The sequence below is a fragment of the Vipera ursinii genome, assembly GCF_947247035.1.
Source record: "Vipera ursinii genome assembly, chromosome: 13".
Taxonomy (NCBI): domain Eukaryota; kingdom Metazoa; phylum Chordata; class Lepidosauria; order Squamata; family Viperidae; genus Vipera; species Vipera ursinii.
The window spans coordinates 14,824,190-14,841,769 of record NC_139526.1 but is presented as its reverse complement, the minus strand read 5'-3'; the positions used below and the strand labels follow the sequence as shown (position 1 = coordinate 14,841,769).

Here is a 17,580-nt window from a genome sequence, read left to right as displayed (position 1 = left end):
CTGTCTATGCTGGGTTCCAGATAGATCCTGCTGAGGACTGATCACCATGGATCGTCAAAAGCCGACTTTTAAGAAAGAGTTAACTTTCAAGAAATCACCTTCCCTCAAGCCTTCGATCAGTGGTTCTTCGGATCAATTATCTGACAGGAAAAGTTCATCTGATGAGCAAGGGAGGACCTTTGACAGACGGAGATCTTCTGGCAGAAGGAGGTCCTCCACCAGAGAGAGCTCATCTGACAGAAGACGATCATCTGCCAGGAGGCCCTCTACAAGAGGACCATACTTCAGAAGGAGGTCATCAGATGAGCGAGGGAGGACCTTTGACAGACGGAGATCTTCTGACAGAAGGAGGTCCTCCACCAGAGAGAGCTCATCTGACAGAAGGCGATCGTCTGCCAGGAGATCTTCTGCAAGGGAACCATATTTCAGAAGGAGGTCATCAGCTGACCGAGGGAGGACATTTGACAGGAAGACTTCTTCTGACAGAAGGAGATCCTCCACCAGAGAGAGCTCATCTGACAGAAGACGATCATCTGCTAGGAGGCCCTCTACAAGAGGACCATACTTCATAAGGAGGTCAACAGGTGACCGAGGGAGGACCTTTGACAGAAGAAGACCTTCTGACAGAAGGAGGTCTTCTACCAAAGAGAGATCATCTGACAGAAGGCGATCATCTGCCAGGAGATCTTCTGCAAGGGAACCATATTTCAGAAGGAGATCATCAGCTGACCAAGGGAGGACATTTGACAGGAAGAGACCTTCTGACAGAAGGCGGTCCTCCACCAGAGAGAGGTTTTTTGAAAGAAGAAAGTCATCTCTAAAGTGGCCATATTTCAGAAGGAGGTCAGCAGCTGGGCTGACCTTCAGAAGATGGTCTCAAGTATCATCAGGTATCATTATAGCTAAATTCCTTCTCACTTGCTCTTCTTCCTTCTTCCTTCCCTCAGTGCGATCAATAATTTGATAAAGTCTTGCGACTGACCTTTTCAGATTTTGGGGTCAACAAATGCTGCTCCTTGTGGAAAAGTCCCAGAGATGTTGACATCACGGTTACATTCCTCCATGTACTTACAGAATGAATTAATGACTGCAGGCCAACTCTTTCTTTAAGCAGTGCTTATTATTGATCGGTGAGCATCTGACGGCATCCAGTGAAATATGCATCTGATTCAACTTCAAATTTCTCACAAGCAGGCAGCCACCGATGCTTAATAACAAATGCCTTTTCAAAGTTTCCAATGTTTGAGGGGCTCCTACAAAGACGAGGAGGTCAGGCTATTTTTCAAAGCACCAAAAGGCAAGACAAAAGAAACAGTGGTTGGAAACTAACCAAGAAGAGAAGTAACCTGGAATTTGGGAGACATTTCCCAATAGTGGAATGGCTTGCCTTCAGAAGTGGTTGGGTGCTCCATCTCTGAAGGCTTTCAGAAAGAGACTGGACAGCTATTTGTCTGAAATGATGTAGGGGTCTCTTGTATCATTTCAGGGGGTTGGGCTGGAAGACCTCCGAGGTCTGTTCCAACTCTATTATTCTATGTTCTGAAATAGGACTTTATAGGCAGTTTAAATGATGAGCCACTGAAATTTGCTATTTCAAGAGCCAACACCATTAGATATCCTCAAGCGTTGGGGCTCAACTTTTGATTGGATGCCATTTTACAAACATTCCCATGTTTTTTCTTTATTTCCTATAAAGCCCGTTGCTAAGCTTTGGCTTGAGCAAAAAGCTCTAGTGTAGAGCACATCGATTAGATTATGATGGCTAACTGCTTTATACTTTTGGCCAGGATCTCTACAAGCTTTGTAACCTACTCGTATTCTTTCTCTGCAGATGAAGACAGTTTATATTCTGACTTAGAAGATTATGAAAGTGACTGGGATTCAAGTAAGCAAGCGCCCCCCCCCCCAAAAAAACACATTTCTAATCTTGCATATAATGCAAATTCTAATGCACTAAGGGTTGGGTTGCTTCAACATTTGAGATTGTAGAAAAAATTGAGCCAGTGAGCCTAGGTAATTAGAATCAGACTAAGGAAAGACAAGTTTTATCAACACACCGATCCATACTTTGCGGGCATTTTTCAGAATGCAAGAGAGCTTGATCTGAATAAACCAAAGTTGGCTTTTAGACAACATGCTCCAATATAATCCACGGTTTATAGTAGTTTGCACAATATGCTGCCTATTTATGGCTCAGCACAATTCCTTCCAATTACGCTGGTAAGAAAGCAAGATCTAAAGTGGACTAAAAAGCAGGGGTCCTCAACCTTGGCAACTTTTAAGACCTGTGGACTTCAACTCCCAGAATTTCTCAGCCATACAAAGCTGGCTGAGGAATTCTGGGAATTGAAGTCCACAGGTCTTAAAGTAGCCAAGGTTGAGGACCCCTGGACTAAAGGACTAAAGGTTAAAAATGTAAATGTGCACCTTTTGTACAATATAGTCCAGAAGAACTGTGTTATCTTAAGAAACTGGGCAAGATGGGAGTCCTACACTAACGATTCAACAAAGCTCAGCTTTTTGAAGTCCCCTGCATTTCTCACTTTAGACGAGTCTTCGGATATGGAGGATTCTGAACATACTTTGAGCACAACCATCAAAACAAATATTCAGATGGACAAGGATGGTCTTGGTATCATACTTATTCAGAATGGGCCTTATCTCCAAGTTTCGGGTGTAGTAGAGAAAAGTGCTGCTGCCAAAGATGGCAAACTCCAAGCAGGTGAGGCAAAACCACAAAACCAATGTGAGACCACAAAACCAGTAACAAGATGAAGACCTATTCACAACAATGGGAAAAAGGGGTTTTGGTTCCCAAGTGTGGAAAAACCCTAACCCTAAGCCAGGGGTAGGCAACCTTGGCTCTTTTAAGACTCATGGACTTCAACTCACAGAATTCCTCAACTTAGCTGATTCAGGAATTCTGGGAGTTGAAGTCCATGAGTCATAAAAGAGCCAAGGTTGCCTACCCCTGCCCTAAGCTATACTCCAGGGGTCCTCAACCTTGGCAACTTTAAGACTTGTGGACTTCAACTCCCAGAATTCCTCAGCTGGCTGAGGAATTCTGGGAGTTGAAGTCCACAAGTCATAAAAGGACCAAATTTGAAGACCCCTGTCCTAGCATGAAATTTCAATCAGGTTGCCCAGAGGCACCTTGTTGGGGAGATGGGTGGCATAGAAAATCAATCAATCAATCAACCAATCAATCTTCGTGAAGGACTGCTTGGTTTTTGAGCACTCAACACTTTGGGATGTGTTCTTTATTACCTTGTTTTCCAGACCTTCACAAACACACACACACACACACACACACACACACAGTTTTGTTATGCTTGATTGAAGCTGATTACTTTCTTAAACTTAGTACTGCAATTTTCAACTGTTTCTGAAGCAATGATTGGCAGCTACCACAGATCAATCCTGTTTTTTTGTTTTTTGTTTTCATTTCAGGAGATATCCTACTCAAAATTGGACACGCGAATGTCCTAGGCTGGACCTTGCGAGAACTCAGACAGCTCCTGCACACCGTTCCCATAGGGACCGTTCTGCAAATCCAGGTTTACAGAGATTTTATTAAGATCCCCAGCCGGTGGCAGACTGCCCTCGTAAACATCCCTGAATTAAAAGGACCTGCAACAGAGTAAGAGCTTGTTATCTGTCCCAATTTTTGAGAAATAAATACTGAAAAACAGTGTGACGATTCCCTGCAGGAACTGATCCTTCTCTACATTTCAGCATAGAGAGTTACGCCAGTGAGGAAAATTGGACGAGCAGCGAAGACTCAGAGAACGAGAGCGAAGGGAAGGTTGAAGACAGTGAGGAGGGCAGTGAGGAAAGCTACCAGGAACCTGAGCGCGAGAGAGCTTTATCAGTGGGCGGTATCCGTAGCATCCACAGCTTCCATGGCATCCATAACGCCCGTAGCATCCATAACGTCCATAGCTTCCAAGGCGTCCATAACGTCCATAGCTTCCACGGCGTCCATAACGTCCGTAGCTTCGACAGTGTCCATAACGTCCGTAGCTTCCACGGCGTCCATAACGTCCGTAGCTTCGACGGTGTCCATAACGTCCGTAGCTTCCACGGCGTCCGTAACGTCCACAGCGTGTGTAACGTGAAAGCTATGCGCTCACTTTCCGTCGAGCCTTTGATCCACCAACCCAAATGGATCTCCAAAGACTGGCACATTTTTGAAAGGAAAACCTACACCTTTACGGTGGGTTCCGACATCGGTTGTGACATTATGATCCACCAGGACTTTGAAACGGAAAGCGAGGCGGATATGTCAACGTTATACGTATCGTCATCGTCTCCGTACTGGACTATGCCGAAACATAAAGCCCCACCCTCGGTGTCGTCGTCTTCCTCCGTGTCGGATGCGTTCTGGCTTGAAAACGTTTCTTACGAACTTGACTAGAGAGGCCCCTGAATTTATCTTTGGCCCAGCCAAGATCGCGGGCGCTGCACTGGACCTTTGGGCTGGATTTTCGTGTTCCCCCCCCATAATCCCTGAACTGGAAATCGGATTTCATCTGTTTCGACATGGGAAAATCTGGGGCTTTTTTGAAACGAGAAATGCCCTCCTGTGGAGGAACTATTTTAGAAGGGTAGAAGAAAACCACAATCAGTTTTCTTACAGTTTCTGGAAGCCATCCTCTGAAGTAAAACGGAAAGAGCTACGTTCAGCCGCCTTTCACTTTTAGAGGTAAGAATTTACTTCAAAACCACCACACCGATAGTGCTGCCTCTTACATGTCGTATAGATCAGAGGCCCCCATCCTTTTGGGCACCAGGGACCGCTTGCGCGGAGAGAGGTTTTTCCGCGGACCGAAGGCTGCGTGGTTTTGTGTGCTGCCTGCATCCTGCGGATGGGGCTTTGCTTGCTTGTGCAGCCTGGTTGCTGGCATGTTGCGGCCCGGTACTGGTCCACAGACCGGGGGTGGAGGACCCCTGGCATAGAGAATTCTCTTTGAAATAGCTAATCCCAAAGCCCAACATTCAGAATCTTCGTTTATACACCTTACGCTAGGACTCACTTTCTTAGTTTATTGATTTATTTTACAAGCCTTACAGCCCGGTCCAACCAAAGCTGGCAACTTCTGCAATCTAGTTTTTGAAGACAAAATGCTGGCCATTCCGTTGTTGTATGGGTTCTGCACTTTATTTGACGTAGGTAAACGGACACAGACATCTGTTAAGCCAAAGCACCGGGAAGAGCAATCGATCCGTCTTGCTTTGGAGTTCACCTTACAGCCGCACCCTGCGTTTGCTTTCTTACAACTCGTCAGCAAAAGGGGTATTTGACAGGTTTCCCCGGGCTGTCATCGACTTCTTCCCATTAACGAACTTCTTGGCTGCCTGAGAAAATTAAAGCAGAAAGTATGGCTGGTAAACGTATTTAACAATCCGCAAAGTCTGTTCCTTTTAAAATATGCTCTTTTTAAGCTCAAAGTCTCTTTTAAAATAATGGGGGGTGGGGTCCTCGACTTATCATCACAAGTAGGACCAGAATTTTCGTTGCTAAGCAAGGCAGTTGTCGAGTACCTTTTTTTTTTGCCATGGTAGTTAACCTTAAAACCACAGCAGCTGTTAAGTGAACCGTGCCGTCATTAAGTGAATCTGGCTGCCCCTTACTGACTGTTGGAAGCCAGCTGGGAAGGTCACAAATAGTGATCACGGGATCCCAGCGTACTGTAACCGTGAAGTGCAAGGACCGCTCAGATCCCTTCTCTTCAGTGCGGCTGTAACTCTGAACGGTTGCTAAAGAAATGGCCGTTAAGTCGAGGACTACCTGTAGAGAGGCAATCTTTCCGACAGAAAAGCAACCTGATGCTAATTTATCTCTATCCCCTTTTCTATTAAATGCAGGCCTTCGAAGACAGCCAACGTGGATGAAAATTAGGCGCAAAGGCAGACTATCCCCAATTCCAAAGAATTCTCATTTACGGTGTAAGCAATAAGAACTATGGAGTGTGCAAATTAACCGTAGGCCCCGGCTTAATACAGCTGCAATCGGCATTACGGAGTCTCTGTCTCTTAGCACTGAAAGGGGGGGGGGGTAACCCATGATTCAGGATTCAGTCACAGTTATGAGGATTGCTGACTATTTTACGATGGAAAACATTAAGACTACAGAATTGCCGCCGTGCCCCCCCCCCCCGGCAATTCCTGCCTACTAAACGCAAAGACGAAAAGCTGCTTAATTTGATTTCTGATCTTATTACAAAGACTGACTGGTGCAAGGCTTACATTCACAACATCAGCAGTGGTCACCGACTCAATCTGTTCAACCACGCTGGCCGGAGATGTGTACGTCCCCGATGCTAACGCCTGGCTACCGATTTCGTTCAGCAAACCTTCCGAAGACTCCACGGACATAAAAAAAGCTGCCTTCAGCTGCTGCCTGTCAAAAGAATGGGAGGGAAGAGATGGTGAGAACAGCAGCCCAAACACAACTCACAAAAATGGCATCTCTACAGTGTAAAGCAGGGGTGTCCAACCGTGTCAACTTTCAGACCCGTGGAATTCAACGTCCAGAATTCCCCAGCCAGCATGCTGACAAGGCTGGATATCCCTGATGCAAAGCTACTGTATTTTTTAATGAGGTAGGGCAGGGGTCTTCAAACTTGGCCCTTTTGTGACTTGTGGACTTCAACTCCCAGAATTCCTCAGCCCGCCAGTAACCCTGGGAGTTGAAGTCCACAAGTCATAAAAGGACCAGGTTTCCACAAAAAAGTGACAAAATATTTGTCGATTGTTACAAGTTAGGGAAAAGGCTTGAATCTAAGATACACACAAAAAATGTAATGTGCAGGTTTTCCTTAGTAGGTCTCATGTCAGGCACAAAAAATTAGGAGCATCCATCAGTTAACAAAAGTTCATTACCCAGTTTGAGTCGTAAACTTTTCAATGCATTACCCCGACAATGCTGACTTTCTCAAAACCATGGGTACAGGTTAAAACTGAATACATTTCCAATTATTGTCACTTTGCTTTCGACAAACGTTTATTTTGTGTTGCAGTTGAATCCAAGGAGGTAGGTTACGCTAAAATGGCTGTCACTGTGGCATTAAGGAGATTCTCTAAGGAAGGCAACATGAGGAAAGTCATCTGAGAAATTGCACGGATGCAAGTGGCCACAAAAATAGGTTTCAGTAAAATATCTCCCAAGAGAAAAAAGCCATAATCATGCACTTTATAAAAATCATGTAATAAATAACTTCAGAATAAACAGATTTCGGAGAACGGTGTTTTTGCGCTTTTTTTTTTTTTAAAAAGATCCGACTGGTTGCAAATACAACAAATCGTTTGGCCACTTATCTCAGTACTCCCTCGACTTACACAGCAACGGTTAAGAACCTCAAGCAGACAGTGCTCTTGAGACACCAGGAAGTTCTGCATTCAACCAGATTGGTGAAGTCGTTAAGGTGCCGGTGTAGATAACAAGGAGACTTGAGTTCTAGTCCTGCCTTAAGACAGGAATATTGGTTTGGGCCAATCACCAAGAGGTGGTGCATTTGAATCCCATCTTAGACATGAAAACCTGCTCAAATGACTTTGGGCTAGTTCAGGGATCTTCAAACGTGGCCCTTTTATGACTTGTGGACTTCAACTCCCAGAATTCCTCAACCAGGCATGCTGGCTGAGGAATTCTGGGAGTTGAAGTCCACAAGTCGTAAAAGGACCAAGTTTGAAGACCCCTGGGCTAGTTCCTCTCTCTCTCAGCCCAACCCACCTCAAAGGGTTGTTTTGTGGGAGAAATAGGAGTAAAGAGTATTATATGTGTTCGCCACTTTGAATAACTTATGAATTAATAAAGGCGAGATAAAACTCAAACAAATACGTAATAAAAACCACGTGCTCTATCTCTGTTACAGCCTTCCTCCTAAATACCACTTTGTTGTTGCTTCTGGGTGATTGAACAAGCTGTGATTTTTTTTATTTATTTTTTTGAAACTCTAGCTTATATTACACATGCCCATACCTGATAGTCAAGCACGTTTTAACGGAAAGAAGGAGCCACAATATTTTTGGAGAGCGAACAAGACACTGTATAACCAAAGAAACTTTGGGTGGGGGAGGGGGTGGGGAAAACTTACTTGGCTCTCTTCACTTCTTCTTCGGTAACTCCACCCTCGGACACCGCCTTCACTTGATTCAAAGCAGTTTTGATTACCTTGACGCAACCGTTGCATATAAAATATATGTTACTTTGGGCTGCAATAATTGGAGGCGCTTCCCCCCCCCCCCACCGCCTTTAATCCCTCCCAAAAGTGTTGCACGTTTTGGCACACCCACCCTAAGAACATACTCGGGAGTGCAAGCAATTCACAGGCTTCAAGCTGATCTGGAATTACACCAACCCTGATAACTTACCTCCTTGGTGGCTGAAGCTTGAGAGATGGTATATATGCCGAAAAGACCAGAATCGGAGTAATTTACATTGAATGCTGTAACCTGCAACAGAAGGCCACTTCAGTTTAGTGCAGGGGTAGGCAACCTCGGCTCTTTTAGGACTCATGGACTTCAACTCCCAGAATTCCTGAGTCAGCTCAGGAATTCTGGGAGTTGAAGTCCATGAGTCATAAAAGAGCCAGGGTTGCCTACCCCTGAGTTAGCGTATTCTAGCATGTTATTTTTTCCCCCAACATCACCTGTTTTTAACCCTGCAGTCTGCTGGGGAGTTAAGATGAAATTTAAACGTTTGCTTACAAACTAAGATTCCTACTTAATGAAATCGAGGCAAATTCATCTCTTCCTTTGCTGAAAGAAAAAAGCATGTTCCTTTTTAGTTCAGGGGGTTTCCAACGGAGGCGCGAGATGAGGAATTCTGGGAGCTGACGTCCACAAGTCATAAAAGGGCCAGGTTTGAAGACCCCTGGTCTACAAGGATAAGATGTAGCTATTCCCATAGTACAGAAGAAAGAATGCTTCTTCTAAGTGGTGCCCAACTAACCAGTGGAACCACCTGCCTCCAGAAGCTGTGAATGCTCCAACACTGGAAGTTTTTAAGGAGAGACTGGACAGCCATTTGTCCGACATGGTATAGGGTTTCCTGCCTGAGCAGGGGGTTGGACTAGATGACTTCCAAGGTCCCTTCCAACTTTATTATTATTATTATTATTATTGCATAGCATTTTAAAAACTGATGATCGGGTGAATGAAAGTCTATCATTAACCTGATTTATACAGTTCAAGAGCTGAAAGGGATATTTTGTCACCTCTGGCATTAACCAAGGGCAAAGCGGATGGAGAACTTCACATTGATATTCATTAAAGAGAGTCTACCTAGTCCTCATTTGGTGACTAATCATAGTTACGACGGTGGAGGAAAAAGTAACATCCGTGCACAGTGTTCACATTTACCACCGTTTTGGGTCTGCAAACCAAAGGGAAGTTGAAGTCAACGCACAATCAAGAGTTTGCTAAACGAGGAATCCTTGTAGTGCCAAAAAACGGCCCGGAGTTATTTTGCCACGCACAGCCAAAAAATATAGATATATAAAGACGGGGATTTATAAGACCGTCTACGCCCTTGATAGAAAGGAAAAATAAGTTTCAGCACTTACGTCAAAAGGTAGGGTAGTCGTCTTTGCAATCTCCTGGACAAGTTTGCTGGTAATCCTGGTTCCTCTCTTAATGAGGGGGCCTGCTCCAAGGATATTTTGAAGGACACTAAATGCATTCACTTCTGCACCTCCCACCGCAGCCCCCTCTGCTACCACAACCGCATGGACGAGGTCATCACGATGCTGTTCTCGGATTTCACCTTTAAGAGAAGGGGAGAAATAACAGTCTAGATGGGAGGTCTCGGCTAGCGGACCAGAGCGAGGGGAACGTGACACCTATCCTTGCAGTAGTTCCGTACTAAAAGTTCTAAGGACAACAATGGTAAGATGGGCGGAAAACTTTGGCTACAATATAGAACTAGAAAAGTGGCAAAAGCTATGGGAGAGAAATTACAAATGAACGACGTCAACTTCATATGAAGGAAACTTGACATAAAATGTTTTATAGATGGCACTTGCCACCAGCCAGTTTTTGCAAAAATGTTTAAAAATATGTCAGATAGATGCCGGAAATGTAAGCCCAACTCAGGCACGTACTATTACATTTGGTGGACGTGTGGCAAAGCAAAGGCTTATTGGAAAAAGATACGTGCTTTATTAGAAAAAATACTAGGCGAACATGTCGATTTTAAGCCTGAACTTTTCTTACTAGGTATAATTTATTTTATTTTATTTATTTTAATTCCATTTATATCCCGCCCTTCTCCAAAGACTCAGGGTGGCTTACAATTTAAAGCACAAATCAATGTGCTTAGCATTGTCATAATGCCTGAAAAGATTAACAAACAAAAGTCTACATTTGATTTTACACGTCACTACAGCAGCAAGAATAATCTTTGCCCAATACTGGAAGAATGAAAGGCTACCACCAGAGGAAGAAATAATCAGAAAAATATTGGAATGCACAGAAATGGATAGATTAAACTATGAGATTGAAAGATAAAGAAGATTACTACCAAACTTGGGACTTATATTGTTGGTTAGAGGAAAGAATGAAGGATTAGGAATTGAATATGCATTAGCACAGCTTGTCGGTTGAAAAATTAATACATGTATGTAAAAGAAAAATAATAAAAACTTTATAAAAAATTTATTTATTTATTTATTTATTTTATTTTTATACCGCTCTTCTCCCTAAGAACTCAGGGCGGTGAACAGTGACATAAATAACAGAATGCACAAATACAGATATTGAAAACAAATTAAACCCTAATTTTGCCCAAATGCAGAAGATAGTTAAATAATAATAAAAGTTCTAAGGGCAAGCGGTCCCTCGACTTACGACAATTCAACCCCAGAGTTACTTTGCGGAGACATTTGTTAACTGAGTTTTGCCCCATTTTACGCCCTTGTTGTCAACGCCGCAGTTGTTAAGTCCGTAACACGGTTAAGGGAATCTGGCTTCCCCCCCCCCCCATTGACTTTGCTTGTCAGAAGGTCGCAAAAGGGGGTCACGTGACACACACACACACAGACACACACGGGACACTGCAACTGTCATAAATGTGAGTCAGCCGCCAAGTGTCTGAATTTTGATCAGGCGACCACAGGGACGCTTGTAATAGTCGTTAAGTGTGAAAAGCTATCATCAGTCACTATTCTCGGTGCTGTTGTAACATTGGTCACTAAATGAAGTGTTGGAAGTCGAGAGCTACCCAGGAATTGCTAAATATTCCCAGCCATCTACGAGCGCTGAAAAAAGGCATCCCACTAAGAAAGCCACAGTAGAAGCCTGTCACTTACCCCCGCGATATATGGCTTTTTCGCCGGCCATGCCAGCCCCGCTACGGATGTTGAGGAACTGTTCTCCAACTTGCTTTAGGTCGCCGTGGCTGACACCTGCAAGATGACAAGAGTCAGAAGGAACAGCCCAAAATGGTCAAAGTGTTGTCTTTTTAACAGAATTCAGGACGGCATAAAACAGAAAGGGCAGATTACCTACCAAGCCCCACCAAGGCCATGCGGGCACTTGTGAAGTTGTTCTGGACGTACTGATGCAACTGTGTGAGAGAAAGAGAGATAAAACTCTTCGAAAGAGCTGACTGTCATGGTTCCGACAGATGAAACTCTTCAAAGAACTATCGAGGCCTTGTTTGCCTTAAAGAATCTTTATTTGAGAAGCATAACATCGGCATTAACATAGTCGAAGCCAACAACTGAGTTCCCCTCCCCTGAGCACATAGTATCAAAGCACAGTTCCCTCCTCCAGTTAAGAGTCATAAATCACGCTCTCCAGCCCACCAATTCTTATCATCTCTTATTTCAACAACCTTAGTTCTCACATTAGGTTCAGCGTTATTATGTCTAGCTATACCAGGGGTAGGCAACCTTGGCTCTTTTATGACTCGTGGACTATGCTGACTCAGGAATTCTGGGAGTTGAAGTCCACGAGTCATAAAAGAGCCAAGGTTGCCTACCCCTGAGCTAGATTCTCGTGAACATTCCCCCCCTCCCGGCATCATCTAGCTCTAAAAGCAAAAAGAAGAAAATGGCTGCCTCTCCATCTGTTGTCCATGCAAAAACATCTGACGTTAGCAGCGTTGACACTGATGTGTAATTAACATGAGAGGGTAAAAAGGATCCTTCTGGATCACATAAAAAGTTCTCCACTCTACCATAGAGCAATTAAAAAGATGCCTCCATTTAGTCCTCCAGCAGAATGGGAAAAATTCCTTCCACAGCTGGGGTGCCCAGCTACTCTCTTTGATAGTAAAAGCAGAATATAGTAATCACAACTTCTTGCCCTTCCATTGCAAAGTGAGCTTTGCCTGAATTAAGCCATCTTTTTTGGGGGGGGCACTGTCAAGCAAATTGTGGCGGCTGTTAAATGAACCATGAGGTCGTTCAAGCGAATCAGGCTTCGGTCCTACTGACTTTGCTCGTCGGATACTAGCTGGGAAGGTCGCAAATGCTAATCACGTGACCCGGGGGAAATGCTACAACCGTTATAAATACATGCCAGTTGCCAAGCACCGGCATATCGATCAGGTGACCACGAGGATGCTGCGACAGTAGTAAGTGTGAGGACTGGTCGTAAACCATTTTTTTTTCAGGGCTTTTAATTTTGGAATGGTTGCCAAACAAACGGTGGTTAAGTCGAGAATTACTTGTACTTTGCTGTCTTATCTGTTCACTCTTAAAAGACAACTGAGCTGACACTTGTCGTTACATCTGATGCTGGCATCTTTTGCTAACCATTCCTGCAAGATCTGAAGCCCTGCCTTGCCTGAGTCTACCCGTGAACAAAGCAGAGGATCTCCATGCGCTATCACTGCAAAAAGTACCATTCAGATTCTTGCCTGTTCTGATGTAATTTTGCCAATCATGAAATCAGGACAATACAAAGAGTTAGCCAGCGCATTCCGGTAAGCGGCTGCGTGCAAATTCTCCAGAACACCTAGGGGAAAGAAACAACAACAGAAGGGAACATTTTAATTGACTATGAAGCAAAGTCAAAGGACTTTTTTTTTCTTATTTAAATTGTGTGCGCTGCCCAGAGTCACCAGCGTGAGATAAGCAGCTATATTAATGTAATCAATTAAAATCTGTATACAAACTCTGTTCTACCGGGGGGGGGGGGATCGTGTTGCTACATACACCGTTTTCTCTCGACTTGAGACACCCGTGACAGGATTTTTTTAATTAAAAAAAAGTAGAAATGAACACTTCCAAGTGCTTAACAAACTAGCAAAGGCATAAATTACTGATATTGACTGGGAGTTAGTGGCACCTAAGTTAGTGGTAGGTAATTAGTAACGGTGACCTAGCCACACTCGGGTCTCTTTATCATAGGAAAGAATTAAGAATTGTTGACTAAAAGCAACTACACTCACAGAGAGCGCAATGGTTTTCAACCTAGACTTAGTAGGCCACTTTCAAAACATATTCAGAACACTGCTGTGATAATGAGCAAGTTTAGATTTAAAAAAAAAATTACAGACCGCCTGTGGCCTAAATCTAAAAAAAGAACAATTTGTCAAGACTCATGTTTGAATTCCGCAATGTCCTCTATCAGTCTAAAACACGGATCTCCAAACTTGGCAACTTTAAGACTTGTGGACTTCAACTCCCAGAATTCCTGTCAGCCTGGCTTAAAGTTATAAGTTTAAGACCCACAAATCTTACGGTGGCCAGGTTTGGAGACCCTTGGTCTAAAAGGGCAGGAGATAAAGAGGAAAGCAAAAGAATGGAATTGGAAGAAGGGGTGGGCTCACTTGTGTTCATCATGGAGCAATTAACCTCTGAAGAAACAGTGTCATAGCAGGAAAAAAGTCCCACCCATTTTAAAGAACTATAGCCAACCAACTTAAAAAAAACAACCACACACTTACAGGTTTGGGGAATGTGAAAGGCGATTTCCTTGTCAAGTTTTAGACGGGTTGTGAGTTCAGATACCTCCCACAGCCTGAATTCTGGAGCGGTAGTGACATTTATTAAATATTCCAGCACAGTGTCACTGAATGAAGCAAGCAAAAAAAAGATGTATTTTTTTTAAAAGGGGGCTTTCAAGAGAAAAATTATTAGAAAAAAAATGTTCCACAATTTTATCAAGGAGAATTGCTCACTGAATCAACTGAAAAGGGGATCTGCTACACAGTTAGATGCTTACATGTAATCGCGCAGACATTCAACGGAATAAACCATGTTCTCCCGAGTAGCGGTCACACTAGAGAAAAGAACGAAAATGAAGAACTTGTAGAACAGAAAATATATTGGAAATATCTGAAAACTAGCATTAGCCACATTGTGGAATGAATGGATGAATGTGTGAGTGTGTGTGTGTGGGGGGGTTGTCATCAATAGTATTGAGGTGAGATTATCAAACCAACAATCTTGCTCTTACAACTTGTCTATCTTGACAAAATACTTGTGCAAAACACATCACTAAAATTCCCTCTGCAAATCCAGAAAATATTTACGATAGGCTCAATGTTGATTATTAAATATGAAAGGCTTCCAGTTTTTCTGTTTGTTTAAAGCCTCAGCTGCTTTCAGTTGGCTACCATGGGCAATTCAAATTCCTTAAGCAGTTGATTTGATAAAATGCAAAAACTCAAATATGTGCCTTTTAACTAAAAGGATCACCTGGTGAGCAAACCGCCCGTGAGAATCCATTTCCATTTCCTCCAAACCCTTCAAAAGAAAGGCGAACTTTTGGTAACAAACCTGAGATTAGCCGCAACGCTGTCAATGCCCGTGATAAGCTTAAAGGAAGAAGCTCCTTTTGTGGTCTGATGGAAGAAGGTAAAAAAAGGTTTAAGAATCTGAGCTGTAATGGAAAATAGGTACTACCAGAAGAAGAGAGAGGAAACATTTGATGGTGCTAATATTGGATCTAGAATGAAGAAGTTAATATATACCACTGAATTACTAATGGACCCAGACAACACGTTGTCTATTAAGTATTGGATTGTAAAACTAAAAAAATTAACATAATATTTATTAAAAAAAATAATAACTCTGAGCTGTAACTATCAAGGCAAAGGGCAGCCAGAAAGAAATGTAACTCTGCCCTTGTGCGTTATAACCAGACACACTGAATCAATCTCATTGTTTCGAGCTATTTAGCTCATGATGGGCAGAATTGAGAAAGATGAGGCAAAGCACAGGAGAATTGAGCTAAACGGCCAATATTTTTTGAAAATTCTAAAGGCCTGGAGCCTATCCATCCCAACAGCACTAGACTATATTAGAGAGCCACAGCTTCTGAGCCCTGCCCTGGACCTCTTGCTCTCCCATTCTGATGACAAAATATGGTAAAGTATGAGGGACATAAAGTTGAGATAAATTCACTGATTAAAAACTGAATCTATCAAAAGTATTAATCAGACATGTCAAACTTGTGAGGTCACGTGACGCCATTGCTGGCAATGGGGTGGGCACGGTTTCTTCAAGACTTGTCCGACAGTTTGACACCCCTGGTATTAATGCTAATTAATGCTAACTAGTAATGCTACCTGAAGGAAGGCAAACTTAGGTAATTATAGCATAGTTGACTTTCAATGGCAAAAGTGGCCCTACAACATTTGCTTTTAAGCACCTTAAATTGATCCATCATTTTAGCTTATTCACGTTATGCTGAAATTAACCCTGGCCTAGTGTGTTATGCGAAACCACTCACTGTACTGTAAGCAGCATTTCCAAATTACAAAACAATCAGACACTGCATTCCAAAGCTTCTAATTTTGGAGGCCAATCGCTGGGGAGAATTTGATAGCCATCTCAGGCAACCAATTTGGCTAACTGGACCATTCTATATCCTTTCTCTTTGGGCCATTTTTAAACACAGGGGGAAAAAAAAGATTCTTTCATCATTTTATCTGGACTTTACTCAGCTGCCTGACTGATTCTCCAACCTCAAATTCATGTTTAGTGCATTCGGCTTTCTAGAAGAAGTTCAACAAGGGCACCTCACCAGGCTGCTTGCAAGACGGAGGAGATGCGACGTTCCCAAATTGCTGGAAGTCTCATATCTACTGCCTGATTTAATGAAGAGACCAATGCTGGAAACAGGGCAATAGTTTTCCAGAGAGGCAATCACCAAGCCACTTGATAACTTTGTGATCTGCATTTAGAAAAAGAGATGTCGGTCCACGTAAGACTCAGGTGACCATACCCTTAGGCAAAATGTCAAAATGCAAAGAATACTTCAAGTTCAGATCAACCTCAAGATCCTCAGGGGGAAGTTGCACTCGGGGTGCTGCAGAGCCTTTGACTTTGGGCGCAGCCTGGACGGAATAAAACCTCTTCTGTAAAGGAGAGTACAAGTGTAAGATATATTTGCATGTCTGTGTGTAAGCTTTTTTTTAAAAAAATGACAGTAAGATAACATTTGCAACACCATAAAAACATTTTAAAATACCACAAAAAATTAAATACAAATCAGAAAACAGGTCCCAGCCCATTTGGGAGTGCAATTCTTCATCCAAGAGTTGTATGTTTGTTTGTCATTTACTGACCATCTTTCCTACACAAAGTAACTCTGGGAGATTTACAATATTACAAAAGGTAAACATTTTACAAAAACTTATACACAATGGGAATTAATATTTTTTTAAAAAAAAGATGAATATGCAACCCAGCTAAAAAATAGGGAGGTTAGGGATCTGTTATTAGTCTGATTGACAAATAACAGAACCCCCCCCCCCACGCTCAGGTAAAAGATAGGGAGTAGGATGGGGGAGGTGGAATCTGTTATTAATCTGATTGACAGACTAATAACAGATTCCCCCCCTCCTCCCCCCACCCCGCTCACCCTACTCCCTCCCTCCCTAGTTGCGTATTTATCTTTTAATTAATTCCTATTGTTTAGGGCAGGGGTCTTCAAACTTGGCCCTTTTACAACTTGTGGACTTCAACTCCCAGAATTCCTCAGCCAGGCATGCTGGCTGAGGAATTCTGGGAGTTGAAGTCCACAAGTCATAAAAGGGCTAAGTTTGAAAGACCCCTGGTTTAGGGTTTTGTAAAATGGGTATCTTTTTTTTAATTGACAATCACACACCCCACACACACCCCAACTCCTTTGAATACATACCCTTCTTCTCCCTGAGCTGCTAGCTTTCAACCTGCAGGGATTTCCCCTCTCCCCCGCGGGCAGAGCCCGACGACCCCGCGACCTCCCTTGCAGGGGCGACCCAGCCCTGACAGCCTAACCAGGCCTCGGGTACCCAAAAGACCTTCGGCCTCCCTCAACCGACCCCTGAGAAGCAGCAGCAACAGCCCGGCCGCCCCCTTCGCTGCAAGGACCCGGTCAAGGTCGCTCGCACACGCCCGGGAAAGGCCGGGGACGAATCCCAGGCCCGGCTCCCTCCGGTTTGGCCTCCCCCGCGGCCGGGTAAGCTGACTCACGGGGATGCACCGCGCCAGCAGCAGAAGGGGCTTCATCGCCGCCGAGGCCGCAAAACGCCGACCCACCCCGGTTAAGAAAGGAAGATGGCAGCGGCGGAAGCGAAAGCGGAAACGGCCGGCCTTCCCAGCCTGCCCCGCGCGACCCTCCTTCCCGTCTTCTCCA

General features: G+C 43.7%; 2 protein-coding genes across 2 annotated transcripts; one reads left to right on the top strand and one right to left on the bottom strand.

Annotated features, from left to right (window-relative positions):
- Positions 1-2,562: 2,562 nt before the first annotated feature.
- PDZD9 (PDZ domain containing 9) lies at positions 2,563-4,996 on the top strand (the record flags this gene model as incomplete). Its single annotated transcript, XM_083372442.1, has 3 exons — positions 2,563-2,722; positions 3,451-3,640; positions 3,700-4,996. The coding sequence occupies 3 exons, from the start codon at positions 2,563-2,565 to the stop codon at positions 4,415-4,417; spliced, it is 1,068 nt and encodes a 355-aa protein (XP_083228568.1). The 3' UTR covers positions 4,418-4,996.
- Positions 4,997-5,134: 138 nt separating this feature from the next.
- Positions 5,135-17,562, bottom strand: UQCRC2 (ubiquinol-cytochrome c reductase core protein 2). Its single transcript, XM_083373074.1, has 14 exons — positions 17,418-17,562; positions 16,235-16,318; positions 15,985-16,134; positions 14,736-14,800; positions 14,179-14,235; positions 13,901-14,025; positions 12,869-12,966; positions 11,512-11,569; positions 11,313-11,408; positions 9,570-9,769; positions 8,377-8,457; positions 8,100-8,176; positions 6,250-6,403; positions 5,135-5,358 (listed from the first exon to the last, which is right to left on the bottom strand). Exons 1-14 carry the CDS (start codon positions 17,451-17,453, stop codon positions 5,275-5,277), a joined length of 1,365 nt encoding a protein of 454 aa, XP_083229200.1. The 5' UTR covers positions 17,454-17,562; the 3' UTR covers positions 5,135-5,274.
- Between the last annotated feature and the right edge of the window lie 18 nt (positions 17,563-17,580).

Coding starts and splice junctions, on each gene's coding strand:
- UQCRC2 (XM_083373074.1), bottom strand. CDS start 17,453: ATGAAGCCCCTTCTGCTGCTGGCGCGGTGCATCCCC. Junction 16,135..16,234: donor TTCCCCCTGAGGATCTTGAG/GTTGATCTGAAC, acceptor TTCTAAATGCAG/ATCACAAAGTTATCAAGTGG. Junction 14,801..15,984: donor TCCGTCTTGCAAGCAGCCTG/GTGAGGTGCCCT, acceptor TTCTTCCATCAG/ACCACAAAAGGAGCTTCTTC.